Here is an 18,671-nt window from a genome sequence, read left to right as displayed (position 1 = left end):
TTTACGTATTTTCCTGACTTAAGACCTTTGTGAAACCGAGCATGATAAGTTATAGAATTACTTATTGTGCGAAATTTTACATCACAAAGGTGGTCTGTATGCTAGGTGACCAGTAGTCTGCTTGCCTCTATCCCCACAACATGAGAGAATGTATGCTATAGGCCAGGTTCTATGCCAACTGATCCCAAGATTAATGAGGGTAGGTATTGTTTACCGACGAGTCCTGATTTGCTCTACAAAGTGTTAGGCATGCTCCGATCTGGAGAGAACTAGGACACATTGGTGGAGGTAGTATGATGTTTTGGGATGGTATCTCATTGTCTGTTGTTATTTTCCTGTGGCTATTTTCCTTCAGTTCTAAAGGGAGACACCTGTAGCCACTTCTGGCAATAGGTGTCTTCCAATTCTCTCCATCTGTTTTTATCCTGAGCTTGTTGGTGCCAAAGAGTTCCAATTGTTTTTCATATATCGTCTGATCATATTCTTTCAGGTCTTCCAGCTGATCTTTTACCTTCATATGGCTGTGACTCCAGTGAAACTTTTGTCCATCTATTGTCCTTGAGTCTTGTGATGTGTCTCGCCCACGTCCATTTCTTCTTTCGAAGTATATTTTCGCTTTTGGTACCTGCTTAAATTCCTTCAGAGCTGTTGAATAAGCTGCTGCTGTAGCAATTTCACCATTTTTGAGGTACTTGGTAAGGATTACGCCATCCATATCCCAAAAGACAATGGCAAGAACCTTTGTGTCTCCACTCCATTGACAGTTGTTTGGTCTCTGGGTCATAGTGACGAAGCCATGTTTCATCAGCAGTCACAGTATGAGCCAAAAAATTTATACCTGATTTCTCAAAATGACCTCAAATCCCTTGAGATGACAGTACCTGTTATTTCTTTTGGTCGACATTCAAACATTTGGGGATCTACTTTGCTGAGAGCTTCTGCATGTCCAGATATTGAAGATAATGACCCCAACTCATTCCCTGGATATCACCAGTGTCTTTGCAATGTTTTTGGGTGGTGTTCGTCTATCATCAAGGATCATAATGGAGAGGATCCAGAGACGAGTGACCAAGATGATAGCAGGTCTATGGAATGAACCTTATGAGAACAGATTGAAGATTTGTTGGTTGCAAAAATTGGTTGATAGGCGGAAAACGGATGATATGATTGAGACATTCAAATTACTGAAGGGTTTCTATAAGATTAATTCAGAAGATATTTTTGAGAATAAGACTGATGGTGGGAGGACTAGGGGCCATACATGGAAGCTGGGCAAGAATGTGGTTAGCAAGGGTGTTAGAGCTAGGTTTTTTACTTGGAGAGTGGTGAATGAGTGGAATAAGCTGCCAGAGTCTGTTGTGGGTGCTATGACTGTGAATGAGTTCAAGGCAAGGTATGATAGATACTGTGTGAATGTCGAATGGTTGTTCTTGACATTATGTTAGGACCTCCCTCGATGAGTCTGTCGACTCCTTGGAGTTGCCCAAAATAATAATAATAATGAAAAAATAATGATTACACCTGAAAACATTGAATCAGTGCATGATGTTTTCAGGTGTAATCACTGTGGAAGGTCTTCCTAACCTGGGAACATCTGTCGTCTCAGGATGCCCATTTTTAAACTTGGCCACTCATCTGGCAACTATTGGATATGCTGGGGGACACAGTGTCGCCTAAAGTCTCACACAAAGTTTTGTGAATCTCAGTTGTGGCCTTTTCTTGCAGCACATAAAACTTGATTATATCAAGTTCTTGTGATTATATCAGTAATATCATTTTTGTTCTAGGTGTTTATTAGAACTTTTCAGCCCCCCTCCCCCTCCTCCCATAATTTTTAAGATTGAATCTGTAGATATATCAATGAACTGTTCCTTCTCTTTCATTGGTAAATTTTCATTTTGACAATGCTTAAATGGGTTTTTAATCCAGTCATATGATCCTGTTTGCACTGGAAAACATACTCTGATAGTCTTTTGCAGATTTAACAATGTTCATTTATGTACGTGCGACCAGTTTTAGATAGATTTAGATCATTTTGTATCATTAAGTCACTTAGTTTTTCAAAAAGTTTACATCATTTTTTCAGATGTATGAAATCACTAAATATAATTTCAGAATCAGTGCATTTATTTTATAATTTCCTTTTAAATATATGAGTTTAGTTCCTTGCAGGGATATAGTTACTTCATTTAGAATTAAAAATATATCACCAAGGTATGCCATAATCTGAATTCATATGTTTCATGTAATTTTGAGCAATAATTATATTTCAGTTGGGTTAAAAAATTTTTGCCTCTGGATAGTCTGCATACCTCTGTGTATAGGAGCAATGTGTTGTGAGAACTAGAATGCCCCCCTCGCAGAGTAATGAGAATAATCTTGAATTTAGTTCCCTGGATTTGATAAAAATAATTTTCATGTCATCTAAAGCATCTTTCATTTTCTCTGGAATTCGTTTCACAGCGAGAGCATGACAATGCACAATGAGGATGTTGATTATGTGGGGATTTTGTTTTTATTCTTGATATGATTCCTCTTTTTTGCACCCAATAAAGATTTGGCTCTGTCAGTAGGAATGTGAAAACACAATATCCAAGATATTCCATGTTTTTCTGTATTATATATTTATATCATGAGAAATGTTTTAACCAGTATCTCTGTACTTAAGAAGCTTGCACATAAGTATACCCTCTTGGGCAGTTAATTGAAAAATATAGCATACCAGAACAATCAAAATAGCCAAACCAGCAATATCTGATGATTCATCTAATTGAATTGTGAAACTGTAGGTGAAGATTTTAAATGAGTTATTAATTCATCCTCACAATAAAGTACCATATCTGTAATGCATCTAGCAGCTGTTGTATTTGTATCAGAGAGCGGTACACATCAATTTCTTGGCATTTTTCTCACCAATTTTACAGGCAGTTAGATCTTGGGTGCAAGGTTATAATTTTTCCAGTTGTATACCCCCCCCCCCCCCACCTCTTTAGCAATATGATAACTGACGAGGTAATAATCCTCAGGTTATTTTTCATTATTGCTTGAAGCATACTCTGTTTGGCTCGTCTTCATTTCTGGTCCAAGTAACTCCAAAACTTAAGTAGCTTTCATCATATTTCCCTTTTATTTAGAATAACCTTCTTATAATTTTTGTATTTTAATAGGCCCTTCAGGCATTTCCAGAATGGCTGTTTGGCATGTTGAGATTCCAAAAATAGATTGAAAATCAACTGCAGATGTTGCTGAAGAATTTTCATGTTTTTCTCTGGTTTGTTCAGCTTTCTATTTAAGTTAGCCATTTTTCAACCAAATGTCTGTAGGGAAGGGCAAATTTTGTAATTAAAATTCTTTAATAATTAGTTTTTTAATTATCATCGATCATAAAATCTATTCCATTTTATTAATTAATATGAATGAAGATCTTGCCTTATCACAGACCTCTCTTTTAAATTCATTTATTTCGTATTGGGTTTCTCCTTTCCTTCCTTCCTTAAGTATGTATTTTATGACTATAGACCCATGTGAGTTTACGGGGACAGTTTGCCTGTTCTGAGAGATAAAAAAAACCTGAGTTTCTGGGTGAAAAAAACCCTCTGCCTCGATATGAGACTGCTAACTCACCTTGAGTCGAAAGAGGCCAAATAAAGGTTCCTCATGGCATGAATGTGAATTGAACCCAAATCTTTCTGACCAAAGGGCTTCGTCTATACCAACTGAGCTACGAAGCTTCTCTCTTTTAAATGAAACAAAGGATTGAAGATCTTACACTTTCACTGTTATCATAAGAGTAAAATGTCATGTTTAGCCAACCAACAACAACAACTGCTTAAAAAATTTGGGAGCAATATCTGGACTCACAATACAAATTATTTTGTGTCACTGCACTTTACGTTTCACTATACATTTCACTATACAATGAAACCAAAAAAATCCTAGGGAGTTCTTTTGATATAGAGCCAGCAAAAAAAAAAAAAAAGAAAAAAAAAGCATTATGGAAGGAAGACAATGATTGGAGAAAATGGTTTAAGAACAACTGCTGCAGAGGATATAGTTGAGATATTTAATGAGCAGTTCATAAAGGTCTTTCATTCTTGTGAATGTGACATCATGGAAAGTTTGAGAGCAGTTGATGATGATGATGAGGAGGAGAGACTGACTGTAAGTGAGCAAGAAGTATATGGAGAATTGAGCAAACTTGATGTTAATAAGGCTCTAGGACTTGATGATATATCACCATGTATTTTGAAGGAATGTACCAGGGAGTTGACATCTGCCGTGACATATTTGTTTAATATGAGTCTTGCATTGGGTCAAGTTCCAAAGGAGTCAAAGGAAGACAAGATTGTGCCACTTCATAAGGGAGATGATGGAACTCAAGCATCAAATTATAGGCCTATCTGTGTCAGTTGTTGTAGTGTCACTAAAGTGTTGGAGAGGCTGGTAAAAACTAGGATCCAGAATTGGATTGAAAACAGTGGTATTACCTATTAATGGAGATCATGGATTTGCTAACGGGCGGTCAGGTTTTAGTAATCTACTTACTTATTGCAATATAATTGGATATGGGAGATGGATACATAGTAGTATACATAGACTTTGCAAAGGCTTTTGATAGATCACTGTATGATAAGTTGATAGTAAACTAGAGCGGTTAGGGTTGGATATTAGACTGGTAGTTTGGCTATCTGATAGGTATCAGCAAGTTGTGTATGGGGGAGCAATATCCCAGAAAAGGAAAGTTCCTAGTGGTGTGCCTTAGGGGTCTGCTTTAAGGCCATTGCTGTTTAACCTGTATGTTAATGATATTGGATGGGGATATTCAGTTGTTTGCAGATGATACAAAGCTGGGATGAACTATAAGGAGTAGAGTAGATTGTGGCCTTACAAGAAGAGGACTGAGTTTATGTGCATGGGTGTGGGGGTTGCAGTTCAATGTTGCAAATGCAAAGTTTTAAAATTTTGAAAACAAAGATGGGATGCGGAATTTATGCTTGGTGAGGATATATTGTTGGAGGTGGAGGAAATAAGAGATCTGGAGGTGATAGTGGATAAGGATCTGAAATTTAGGGGGGACACACTGCCAAAATTGTGAGGACAACACAACAAATTCTGGGAATGATGCCAAGGACACTGACTTGTAGAAGTAAGGAAATTCTTGTCTCATTGTATAAGGCCTTGATTAGGCCCCATATAGACTACTGTGCACAGATTTGGTTGCCTAGTTTTCAAAAGGATGAAGAGATATTGGAAAGGATCCAGAAGCGATTGACTAAGGTAGTTTCTGATCTCTGGAATGTTGAATATGAGGAAAGGTTGAGAAGATGAAATTTACAGGTGAGAGATGTATAAGTTGGTAAGAGCTCATTATGGGATCAGTGTTGAAGATGTTTTTCATAAAATGGTGGGAGATTGGAGGGGGGGAAACAAGAGGTCATCCTTGGAAGCTAAGTTGTGAATGATTGGAATGCCTTTCCTGAGAGTGTGGTGTCTGCAAAGAATTTGAATGTGTTTAAGGCATGATATGATGAGCTGTTTGTATGACAAAGTGACCTCCTAGATGAGTCTTTGACTCTATGAGGTCTCAGAATAATAATAATGCTAATTCTAATAATAATAATAATAATAATAATTATTATTTATTTTCATTTAACACTCGACACTAAGCCACTTATTTTGATGTTTTTTTCATTTGCATTTATGATTGGCTGACCTAAGAATGGGCAAACTACTCAACTAGGTAATCTGGGAATGGTTAGCAGAAAAAAGGCAGCAGATGCCTCATACCTCAATTCAAAAATGATACTCTTGAAATTATTGATGCAATATATATATATATGTAAATAATTTTTTTCTTGGGTAATGTATATTAGGGTTACCAAGTAATTTTATAAACTTGGTTATTTTACTCCTAATCCCAAGTAAGCTAACAGTTAAGTTTGCGCCTGAACGTAGTTCAAGCCTAAAGGTTGTGCAACACCAGGACAACTCCTTGTAAAGGTGGGTAAAGCTCTGATCACTATTCTTAGTATTTTCCATAATGTAAAGCACATCTCACTAAGAGATGTATACTGAAATACATTATGGTTGGTTCACTACCCAGACTGGTTTCAACCTTTTTTGAGGTCTCCTCAGTGAGTAGCTAGACCCTAAATACCAAGGTTTTAGTAATACAGAGCCTTATCAACTTTACCTATACAAGTTGCTGCAAGGTGTTTTTATTTTGAATAAGAATCTCTGGAGGAGATATAGATGTAAATAAGTTTTTTTAACTTGGGTAATGTATATTAGGGTTACCAATATACATTACCCAAGTAATGTATATTGGTAACCCACAGATCGAAGGGTCTCGCATCTGTGGGTGTTGGAGGAGCCCTACATCAGAACCATCAAATTAGCATACACCCATGCCACAGCAGCAATTAATTTCAATGGAAACATCTCTACTGTGGGAATACAGAAAGGTATAAGACAGGGTGACACAATATCTCCAAAATTATTCACAGTGTGCCTAGAAGAAATATTCAAACTTCTTGATTGGGAAGGGAAAAGTCTGAAGATAAATGGAAGATATTTAAGCCATTTATGCTTTGCAGATGACATAGTTATCTTTACTTCAACTGCACATGAATTACAGACTTGTATCCATGACTTCCAAATTGCTATCAGAACAGCAGGCCTAAAGATAAACCTAAAGAAGACCCAGTTAATTTCAATAGTTATGTCCAACCAGAAATAATAAAAATCAATAATGAGGAAATTAAGCAAGTAGATCATTACATTTACCTAGGACAACAGATATCAATGGAACAAAATATAATGGATGAAATTAAAAAGGTGTGCGATGCTTGGGTGGAAAGCATTTGGAAAATTACATTCAATATTCAAAAGCCAACTACCGTTATGCCTGAAGAGAAAGGTTTTTAACCAGTGTATTCTTCCTATACTGACATATGGCTGTGAAACATGGACATTGAATGCAAAGGAAATTCAGAAATTAAGAACAACACAATTTAGCATGGAAAGAAGTATGCTTGGTATCACAAAAGGAATACATGGATAAGAAATCAAACCAAAGTCTCTGACATCATAGGAAGAGTGAAACATCTGAAGTGGCAATGGGCTGGGCATATTTCCCAAAGTCAAGATCAGCGACGGACAAAAGAAGTACTGGACTGGATTCCATGAGAGGAAAAACGACCACGACGCCGAACTAAATCATAGTGGATTGATGATATCATCAGATTTGCAGGAGTGACATGGAAGAGGAGAGCCATGGACAGAGAGTATTGGAGTAATCTTGGAAAGGCCTTCATCCAGCAGTGGATCGATAATGGCTGATGATGATATATATATATATATATATATATATACATATATATATATATATTCTTTTTTTTTTGTTACTTGCCTGATAATAAATATATGTAAATAAACTCATGCACCTGCACACATGCACACAATATCAACTTTGGATGTTTTGATAAATAAATTTTGCAAGGACTTCCTAAAGACATTGCATGTTATAAGGTTGTTATTTAAATAACTGATTTATTAAATTATAAACTACTCATTCTAAATAGGTAAATTGCAAAAGGCCATAAGGCTACTAATACTATTTTGTGTGTCAAATTACTGCATAAGCATAGTTTGCCTGGTGTAATTATCTGAGATGTTTTTGTGTTTAGTTGATTTTCTTGTATTTACCTCACTTATATGAAGCACACAATTCTGTAACACAAGAAAGAGCTATACATTTTCTTTATAGCTTTTTCATTATTTCTTGCCACCTTCTCAGAGACAGAATAAGTAGTAGTTTTTTTCTCGTGAATGTACTGCTTTCTGTAGAGGTAAAAAGAGACACCATAGAAACTTATGTTTGGATAGATTTTTATTTTTCTTTCTTTTGCTTAAAGGATGGTTTTACTTTTCAGTGAGAAAGAAAGGCCTCTCTTTTGGGAATAGCTGATCTTTACTGTGAAATACAGAGGATGGGCACTTTACTTTTAATAAATCAAAACATTTATTTTTTTAGTACATTAGCAATGAAGTAAAACATTTTCATTAGTTTTATTATTGCACTTGAAATCTTTAATCCATAATATGTGTTTTCTTTATTAAAACTTTTTTGCATAATATTTATATAAAATATTATATTAAAATAAAATATTATTATATATTATATTATATAAAACATCTACTGACTGGACTTTTGTTTTAATAAATCAAAACATTTATTTGTTAATACTTTTGCAATGAAATAGAAGATTTTCATTAGTTTTAATATTACACTTGAAATCTTTAAACTGTAGTGTTCTTTATAATATATATATATTATATATATATATATATTTTTTTTTTCCAGACTGGATCAGTTCAATTATTTTGGTTAGAAGAATGGCAAATTGTCAATGAATATCATCACACTGTTGGAATCTCCACCATTTTTCCTGATCCCTCTGGAACTCGCTTATTAATTGTTGATGCAAAGTCAGATGGGATTATTTACAATCCTGTAAGGAACAGTTTCTGTATGATATTTCTTAGGTGTAATGTTTCATTTTACATTTATTGGCATTTTAATAAAATTGGTATGGTGAAGATGCTAATCTGTATGGGGGATTTCAATTGTAGGAATAATTAAGTTATTCCTACAATTAAAATCAATTATTCCTACAAGAATAATTTAATTATAAGTTATAATTAAAATTATTGTAATTAAAAATTAGGCACATGTACAAATGGCATTTGCTCTTTAAACCAAAAGTCCAGTCCTACTTAGAATTCAAGCAACATTTGTAAGGTCCTTTCATCTAAATATGAGTTAGCTGACTTAGACAGAGTTTTTACAGTCCCTTTCCTATTCGCAGTATACAGGTAACTGTCCAAAAGGATATGTGGAAATTAACAGTGTAACAGACTGCAGACAGAGATTAACTGTTCTAACTAATAGACTTGGGAGAGCCAAGCTTTGATTTCAGTAGTTTATTTTTCATAATTCAATTGGAAGTTGCAATAATAAAGGTTAAAAAAATGTGTATATATATATATATATATGTATATATATATATATATGAAAGAATGATCATTAACTCGGTTAACATACATATTTTTTAAAAAGAATTGAATGACTAGAACTGAGATTTAAGTAAAAAGATTTTAATATAAAAAAACACACCTAGTTTTGGCTTGTAACAGCCTTCATCAGGTGACATTATAAAAGAAAGAAAAAATACTAAAACACTGAAGCTTAAATAAACTATGAACATCATAGAGAGTCTCTATACGTAATTGACATTAAATCGTTGTGGTTGTATTTAAAGAATTTCTTTCTTTCTTTCGTTTGTTGTATTGTTGGGAAAGTACGTGCTAGTAGTATCTTGTGAATGCCAGTACATGATTACAGCTGAATGACTATCTGGAAGATTGTAGCTCAAGTTACTATTTAGATGAACAGGATTGAAGATGATTTCCCTAGATTCCACGATTTTTCTCTCCAGTTCATCATTGCAACGGAAGATGTTAGTAGATTTTTCCCAGCAGACTTTGTGACTTTGGCTTTCATCATTAGGATTAGCCGAGAAAAGGATATGACTTGATAATGCACTGGCTCGCTGTCTCTTTTAAGTAATGTCCCTCATGTGTTCTTCCATACGCAATTCAACAGATTTGTCTGTCTGCCCAAAATAAGGAATATCACAGTCACACAATATTTTATATACACCAGGGTATTTGAGATGATGATGATGACAAAGTTTTAGGTAGCTTATTAAGAAAAGGATATTTGGAAGTGGAGTGAACAAGGTTCTCATATTGTATTTTCTTAGAACTTTTGCTAATTTATGTGAGACTGTACTTATGTAAGGAGTAGATATATTGCCTTTGAATCTATTTGTTTCTTCTGAACGATGTCTAGGAGGATTAAGAAGGAATCTTTCAATGATTCTCTTGGAATATCCATTAACTTTGAAAGAAGTTTTGAGATGGTTTATTTCTGTAAGTTCATTTGAGTCATCCAGAAGAGAATGGGCTCTATGTCCCAAGGTGGAAATTATTCCAAGCTTATGAGGAAGGAAGTGATGGGACTGACTATGCAGATATCTGTGTGTGTGTGTGTGTGTGTGTATATATATATATATATATATATATATATGCATCTTGGAAAGAAGAAATGTTGTCTTTCTCTCTCTCTCTAATTCTGTCATTTCCTTCTCTCATAGTTAAACAGTGGTCAGCATTTGTTGTGTATAATTTATGGAGACAAAAAAAAACATGTATTAGAGCATAACTGGTAATTAGTTTACGGAATTAACAACGCATATAAAGTATATTAATTAAAGGTAACTTTAATAAATAACTTCTATATTTCGGCAACGTCACGTTGCCATCTTCAGGAACATAAAGATATTTTGAGAACTTCAGCCCAACTGCCAAGTCAACCAAATTAGCCCACCAGAGGGCACCATTAGGACTTTAGGAACAATATTAGTTTCTTGCTTTCTTCCTCATTTGCTTTTGTTAGTGCCTGTGTGCACATACCATATCTTTATGTTCCTGAAGATGGCAACGTGACGTTGCCGAAATATAGAAGTTATTTATTAAAGTTACCTTTAATTAATATACTTTATATGCGTTGTTAATTCCGTAAACTAATTACCAGTTATGTATGACCAACGTATAAGCCTTTCTACTAGAATGTATTAGAGCAGTTTCTTTACTTACAATTAAGAAAAGTAATACTCAACATTTTGACCTCTTTATCAAGATCATCATCAGGAATATATGTTTGAACAAAACACAATCTACATAACAATACACATAACTTAGCTATAGTATAACTACTTTGTTTACAATTTACATTAGCCTCATCTCCGGGTGAAGGAAAGAAAGAGAAGGAGGGTTAAAAAACTGAATATAAATGATTAGTAATAATAAAAAAGTATAATAAAATAAAACACAAATGATAGATTTAAAAAAAAAAAATTAAAAGTGGAACTACATCAGTTTGTACCTGTATAGCCCTATTAACTTTAGGTTCTGTCTACTAATCATGGCTTCTTGTGTTGGAGTTCTACCATTCTGTTCTTTGGAATAGTATATGTGCTATAGATGGGTTTTCCACACTCTTGGAATTGATAATCCATCATTCCTGTTGAGATTAGGATAGTGAATCAGCATCTCACAAGTTTCCTTGATTTTATATTAAAGATAACAAGCAATTTTATAAACTTGATTTTAATCTTTTTTCCCAAGTAAGCAAACAGACAAGTAAGTCAAGTTTGTGCCTGAACTAACTGAGGCAACTCATGGTAAAGGTGAAGTAAGCTCTGATCACTTTCCCTTAGTATCTCCGCAGTGCAAAACACAACCCCTTGCAGAGATGTATGATGCTATGCATTAAAGGAAAGGGCCACTACCCAAACCGGTTTCGACCTTTATTGAGGTCTCATCAGTGGGAGCCAGACCCAGAGATGCCAAGATTGAAGTAGTGCAGAGCTTATAAATTTTACCTAAACAAGTTGCCACAAGGTGCTTTGACCTTATTAAATAAACATCTCAGGATGAGAGAAAGCTGTAGAAAGTTTTTTACTTTGGGTATACTATATGTTAAAGATACCAAGCAATTTTATGAACTTGGTTTTAATCCTTTTTCCCAAGTAAGCAAACAGGCCTTGTCATCTCTGGGTCTGGCTCCCAAGGTCGAAACTGGTCTGGGTAGTGGCCCTTTCCTTTAATGCATAGCATCATACATCTCCGTAAGGGGATGTGCTTTGCATTAGGGGAGATGCTAAGGGAAAGTGATCAGACCTTACTCCACCTTTACCACGAGTTGCCTCAGACCCGAACATAGTTCAGGTGCAAACTTGACTTATCTGTTTGCTTACTTGGGAAAAAGGATTAAAACCAAGTTTATAAAATTGCTTGGTATTTTTAACGTATAGTATACCCAAGGTAAAAAACTTTCCTTGATTTTCTTTCATACCTAGTTTTGATGCAGTTTGGAAAGGCCTGTTTTAGTATAGCTAAAGAATTTAATGGGTTTGTATTCATCTTTTTTTATTGGAACTGTGTGTCCTGATTTCCCTATGTAGGGTAAGTTGCAGGTGTACTGGATTTTGTAAACTCTCAGGTCTGCAAGCTAAGGCAGTGGATCTTTGGATTAGCTAAGTTTGCTTTTTAATTTTGTAGAAGATTTGAATGTTGCCTTTTGTATTTATGCAGTGTTCCGTATATTTTTTTCTGATATTTTTCTAATGTATGGTATGGCATTTTTGTAGTTTTCTTTCTTTCATAGCATTATTGTGGAGGATCTTGTGAACTGTTTTTTTTGTTGTTGTTGTTTTTGTTGTTGTAGCCATTCTTTATAAAGGTTTGGATAATAATTTCATATTTATTCTTTAGTACCTGCTCATCAGAGTAAATTGTTAGGGCTCTATGAGAGTGCTGATGACCCCTATTTTTTATGTTAATGGTGGTATGAATCTGTGGGTATGTGTAATGGTCTGCGTGTATGTGTGTGTTTAGAGTAGACAGTGAAGGAGAGACAGCCTAAGAAATGTCTGACAAGCATATCTAGAAAAGTAAGAAAGTTATTGTTTTAAATCTCTGTGGTGAATTGAATATGTTTGTGTTGTTTATTCAGATAGGTTAGGAAGGTATTTAATGTTTGGCAGTTGTGGGACTAAATGGTGAATAATATGCTGTCAACATATCTGAGTCCAACTTTGAGCATTAGATTTGCTGAATATAGAGATCATTGTCTGAAGTCTTCCATGTAAAAGTTAGCCAGGTGTGTGTGTGTGGGGGGGGGGTTGAAGCCCATGACTGTACCTTTTTTTGTAGTTCTATATTGAGATTTCTGTAGTTGTAGTTATTCATGTTGAAAATTTCTGGAATAAACTACATAGACACAGGAATGAAATAACTAATTTAAGTATTTAAAACCTGACGTTTCACTAGTTATAGCTAGCATTATCAAAGGCATTTCTAAGATATACAATCAACAGAGACAGAATTACAATGACAGTCGTGTGTGGAAGATAATAGTGGCACTTTATATAGTGGTGTTTTATGGTTACTCTGATGAGCAGATAAAGCAGTGCACCAAAATTTATGCAGAATTGTACCATCATTTCTGTTACAGTTCCAAGGGTTTTGTAGCTTGAGCTCTGTATAGGAACAGTCTCTGTGATTTATACTGGTATATAAATATGTATCAGCTTTGCAAAATGGTTTCATCTAAGGCATGTTAGGTTAGTCTACTTTTTGGTTGCCCATACCAAATATATTTTTTATGTTCTTTTCTTTTGGTAATGATGATCCATCCTGTTTATCCAAAATCCTGGATCCCACATTGACAGGGGATACTATAGACATCTGGTCCTTAATTTATTTGAGAAAATGGGAGACTTTGTCCAGAGGTTTATAAACTGTTCTGATTTTGTGTTCTTTCAAATGGCCCAATTTATATTTCATATCTGTGATATACGGTAAGGGTATTGTGTATATAGTGTCAAGTAGGAATGTAGGGATGTTCTTTTTTTAAGTTCTGTGAGGGATTTTTGTTGTAACCATTCTGTTCAAAAAGTGTAAATGGAGATTCTTGTTCCAGATGCATTGCTTGTTCTGAGGATGAAATGTGCTCTGCCCTAGAAGCTAAAGTTGTGAATATTTCAATATTTTGAGCAAGATGGTGTTGTGAAGTGGCATGAAAGTATCTTCTGCCTGCCTGCCTGCCTGCGTGCGTGCGTGCGTGCGTGTGTGTGTGTTAAACTGAACATGTAAGAGACCCATCTTGTAACAAAGCTATCCAAGAAGGCTAGAGCCCCTTCTTTACCTTTTCAACAATAAAAGTGATTCAGGGTGAAACAAATTTTTGCCTGATATCATAGTCCTCTTTGGACCATGTTCTTCGATCTGGGCCCAAAGAGGATTATGATATCGGGCAAAAATTTGTTCTACAGGAGAAGAAACATGTTACTGATTGGGATGTCCATAAAAAGGGCAGTTTCAAAGCTGAGTAATAAATCTTCATTGTTGCGTATGATGTTTTTAATTTTGTTTATGAATTGTTCTGTATTTTTTATGTAGGAGAGGAAATGACTTACCAGCTTCTTAAATGTTCCTTGGCTTAGTGATAATTAGGACTGTTGATTCCTTCAACAGTCTTGGATGCTTAAGAGTCAGGTGTGCTTAAGGGTCAAAGCTGTATGACTGAGAGGAGACCAACACATAGCCTTTAAGGAATGCGGAGAACAGACCAGGGCTTCTGACTTAATGTCCAATCCTCACATTCTCGTGGTGCACCCTGTTAGGTATCTACCTGGATACTGAACGAACGAGGATGGGCTGGCAATTTGGGATTTAGCCGACCAAATTGTATTCTTATTGGCTTAAACCAAAATACAAAATTATGGTACAACATGATAAAATTTCATGTTGGCTGGGGCGTTGCTCAGTTAAACAAAGCACTCATTGTTTTTGCCAGGGAATCAGGGCGAACAGTGAAAAGTCAGCTACTGGAACAAATCTGAAAACACACCCCAACTCAACATCACCAGAGTTAAAGATTGGTACTATCAACATAAGAAGCCTGAATAGCAAAGAAATGGAGCTGGCTGAGGAATTAGATAAGTATCAGATCGACATAATAGGGGTGACTGAAACAAAAAAAAGACAAAAACTGGTGAGATCTTTCTGAGCAATAAATACAAAATGCTATATTCAGGCAATGACAATCAAGGAAAAGAAGGAGTAGCCATGGTATTCAACACAAAATACGAGGCTAATCTTCTTGAATGGCAGTCAGTCTCAAGTAGAGTAATGTGGGCAAATATGAGAATGGGGAACTGGACAATGAGAACTATTTGTGCCTATGGTCTTACAGAAGGTTCTACTAAGGTAGAAGTGGAGGAATTTTTTGAGGCTTTAGAGAATGCAACTGACACAATGAAAAAGGAAAAGTTGGTCCTTGTTGGGGATCTAAATAGCAGAGTAGGAAATGATTGTGAGACATACAAAAATATTTTGGGAAAATTTGGAGAAAAAAGCAAAGCTAATAATAATGGCAAATACCTATTGGATTTCTGCTCAGTACATGGACTGGTTATTACTAGTACCATGTTCAAACATAAAAATGTGCACAAATTCACATCGAAAGAAGAGGCAAGGAATAAGAAAAGTCTCATTGACTATGTTATTGTTGATAGTGATGTTTTCTCCCTGGTGCAGGACACCAGAGTGTACAGAGGATTTGAAATTGGAAGTGATCACTATTTAGTCTTGAGCAGGATAAAATTGAATTTAATTTTGAAAAGAAGAACTTATAAGAAAGTTTTAAAGCGAATAAAAGTTGAGCAGCAGCTCTCAGATGTGAACTGTAGACTAAAATACACAAACTTTATTGAAGAAAAAATGAAGGAGTTTGAGAACAGGAACCAAACTTTGGAGATTCAGTGTCGAGCCTTGAAGAAAACCCTGATTGATTCAACCAAAGAGGCATGTGGTGAGGTTGCCTGCAAGGATAGAAAAATCAGAACTCCATGGTGGATACAAGAAGTTAAAGAGGCAGTGAAGGAAAAGAAGAAAGCATATCAAAAGTTCCTGGCGAATAAGTCAGCTTGAGCTCTTAGAGAATACAGAGACAAATGAAAGAAAGCTAAACATTGTGTAAAACTAGCTGAACAAAAGTCATGGGACGAATTTTGCAAGAATATAGAAAATAAATATCAAGAAGGTGACAAAATATTCTGGAGATGGTTGAAGAAGCTTAGAAATGGAGAAAAGTGCTGTAAAAGTAATTAGAGATGATAAAGGTGACATGAAAACTGGAGAAAAAGCTATCTTTGAAGTATGGAGTAATTACTTCGAAAAATTGTTAAATGAAACAAGCAGTGATAGCACAGTGATAAAAAACATTCAACAGGCATACAGTCAGGAATTCATATCCGTACTTGAAGTAGAAAAATCCATCAAAGGCTTGAAATGTGGAAAGGCAGCATGAGTAGATGACATTTCACCATAAATGCTGTAGTATGGTGGTATAAATGTCTTACAGTGGCTGCACTGCATAGTTTAGAAGGCCTGGACAGAGGGACGAATTCCCGATGATTCAAGTATAGCTTTCATAGTACCCATATATAAAATGGGAAATAAAACTGAATGTGAGAATTACAGAGGTATTTCCCTACTGAGTGTTCCTGGCAAGATTTATGCAAGAAAGTACAAGCTGGATTCAGGCCAAATAGAGGCTGCCAGGATCAGATCTTCACTTTACGACAAATAGTTGAGAAATCATGGGAATATAACAGAGATCTGTATTTAAGTTTTTTAGATCTGGAAAAGGCATATGACAAGGTGCCGAGAGAGAAGCTATTCAATACGCTACAGTTATATGGTGTCAATGGGGCATTATATCAAGCAATACTTAGTCTTTATTTGAATTGTAAATCAGCAGTTAGAATTGAAGGAAGTACACCAAGAGATGGTTTAATGTTAAATCTGAGACAAGGATGTACATTATCCCCTCTGTTATTCTTTATCTATATGGATCATTATCATTATTTCCTTCCATATTTATCTATATGGAAGGAAAGTGGTATTAAACCTGATTTCAAAATTGGAGATGTTAATGTCATATCTTTGCTTTATGCGAATGATATTATACTTCTAAATAAATCCGCTACAAGTCTGCAAGATTCCCTGACTGAATTGAATAACTGTTGTAATAGATATGGTATGAAGGTCAGCAATAACAAGACAATGACAATGAAAATAGGCAGAAAAAAATGTCAATTGTGTTGTGAATGGAAAACCTGTGGAACAAGTAAAACATTTCAGCTACTTAGGCATCGTTTTTAGTGAAGATGGTAAATTAAATATGGAAATAGACAACAGAATCAACAAAGCTGGTATGATAGGAAGTCAATTGAATAAATTCGTATGGAATAAAAGAGAAATTAGTTGGAACACAAAATTAGCTATAAACAACGCAGTGTTCAAATCAGTTTTAACTTATGGATCTGAGAGCTGGGTCAGAAATAAAACACTTGACCAAAGACTAGAGACTGCAGATATGAGAGTCCTGAGAAAGATTACAGGTGTGAACAGATGGCATCAATGGCAATATCATATTAAAAACATGAATATTAGGAAAGAACTTGACATTGTCAGCATCCAGGAATGCGTTAGGAGAGCTAATCTCAGGTGGTATGGTCACTTAAACAGAGTGGGAGAGGAAAGATTAGCAAAGCAAGTGTTCTCTGCCAGGTTGGCAGGAAAACAACCCAGAGGAAGACCAAGATATATGTGGATCGATATGATAAAAAGTGCCTTATACGATAGAAATATGAGATCTGATAATGTTGGAGTCTTGACAAGTAACAGACTGATTTGGAGGAAAATTGTAGATTAGAAGTTAGTAATGATGTAAATTTTTCATGTAGTACTATCATATCTTGTACACCCCTTGAGGGTACATGGCAGGAATTTGATGTTGATGATGATGATGATGATGATGATGATTCCATCTCTGTTGGTTGCAGTGGTTCATTTTTTTGGCATGCCATAAATTCTGGGAGTGTGGACCTAATGTAGGAACAGCTTTTTAACTGTTTCTGCTGGCCAAGTAGTCATTGACTTCATTAATTCTGTTGTTTTCTTTTTAATGTGCTTTGTAGGATTGTAGGTTAACCAATATGTACATGTTTTGTTTGGATACCAGCCAGTTCATTTTTCTGGGTAAGCTGTCCAAGCAAGAATAAGTAGCATTACCTTTGTCAGCCCTGGTAATAACAATGGGTTTGTTATTTCTTAGGGATTGAAGGGCTGATATTTCTGCTTGGTTAGATTGCTACTTTGTGATTTATTTAATTTGGTATACTAGATGCTTCTATCTGTATTTTATTGGCTTTGCTGGAGCAGGGGAACATTTTATACCTCTTTCAATGTGGTAGATGGAGTCTGATTTTTGGTCTGGCTTTAGTGTGATAATGTAGTTGAAACCTTTTTGCAGAAACGAGAGCTGTCCATTATTGAAGTTGTTGCTTGATAACTTGGCCATTGTCCATTGGTGGTTAGTTGCTCCTCACTTCACTTATTTGATTGGCTGCTCCTCTGGGCATGGTGTCAGGGTTGTGTGTTGTTTTCTTATTGCTGTTTTAGTCTTTGAAACTTTGCTATTACACAAAATTTACTTTTTTGTTTTTACACAAAAACATGCTTAGCAAAAGTCATCTATAATGCTTTCGAGAATATCCCAGCTATTGGGAGTTATATAACTCAATAGTTCTAATTTAGTTGCAAAACATCATCATCATCATCAAATTCTGTAAATGTACCCTCAAGGGGTGTACAGGATATGATAGTACTACATGAAAAATTTACATCATTACTAACTTCCTATCTACAATTTTCCTCCAAATCAGTCTATTACTTGTCAAGACTCCAATATTATCATTATCAGATCTTATATTTCTATCGTCTAAGGCACATTGTACCGTATCAATCCACCTATATCTTGTTCATGACTTATTTTTCACGGTATTAACAACACCACAAACACTTTTATCTATAAAGATGTTTTATTAACGCTTATCAACACCTAAGCTTATTTGTTAGACCACCTATATCTCGGTCTTCCTCTGGGTCGTTTTCCTGCCAACCTGGTAGAG

At 35.3% G+C, this 18,671-nt stretch overlaps 1 protein-coding gene across 5 annotated transcripts in view; it reads left to right on the top strand.

Moving 5' to 3' along the window:
• Oseg6 (intraflagellar transport protein Oseg6) overlaps positions 1-18,671 on the top strand; it is a 745,559-nt gene that overhangs the window by 279,785 nt on the left and 447,103 nt on the right. For all 5 annotated transcript variants that reach the window (XR_016549279.1, XM_090403102.1, XM_090403101.1 and 2 more), the window contains one exon: positions 8,366-8,515. Coding sequence is in view for 4 of the 5 variants with exons in the window: in XM_090403102.1 (XP_090259228.1) it covers positions 8,366-8,515 (150 nt within the window). In the remaining variant the exon portion in view is untranslated. The remainder of the gene's footprint in view (positions 1-8,365; positions 8,516-18,671) is intronic.

Source organism: Typopeltis vanoorti, chromosome 13 (assembly GCF_054136105.1).
Source record: "Typopeltis vanoorti isolate ZY-2024b chromosome 13, IOZ_Tvanoo_1.0, whole genome shotgun sequence".
In the NCBI taxonomy this organism is placed as follows: Eukaryota; Metazoa; Arthropoda; class Arachnida; order Uropygi; family Thelyphonidae; genus Typopeltis; species Typopeltis vanoorti.
This window is presented reverse-complemented; position numbering and strand designations above follow the sequence as displayed.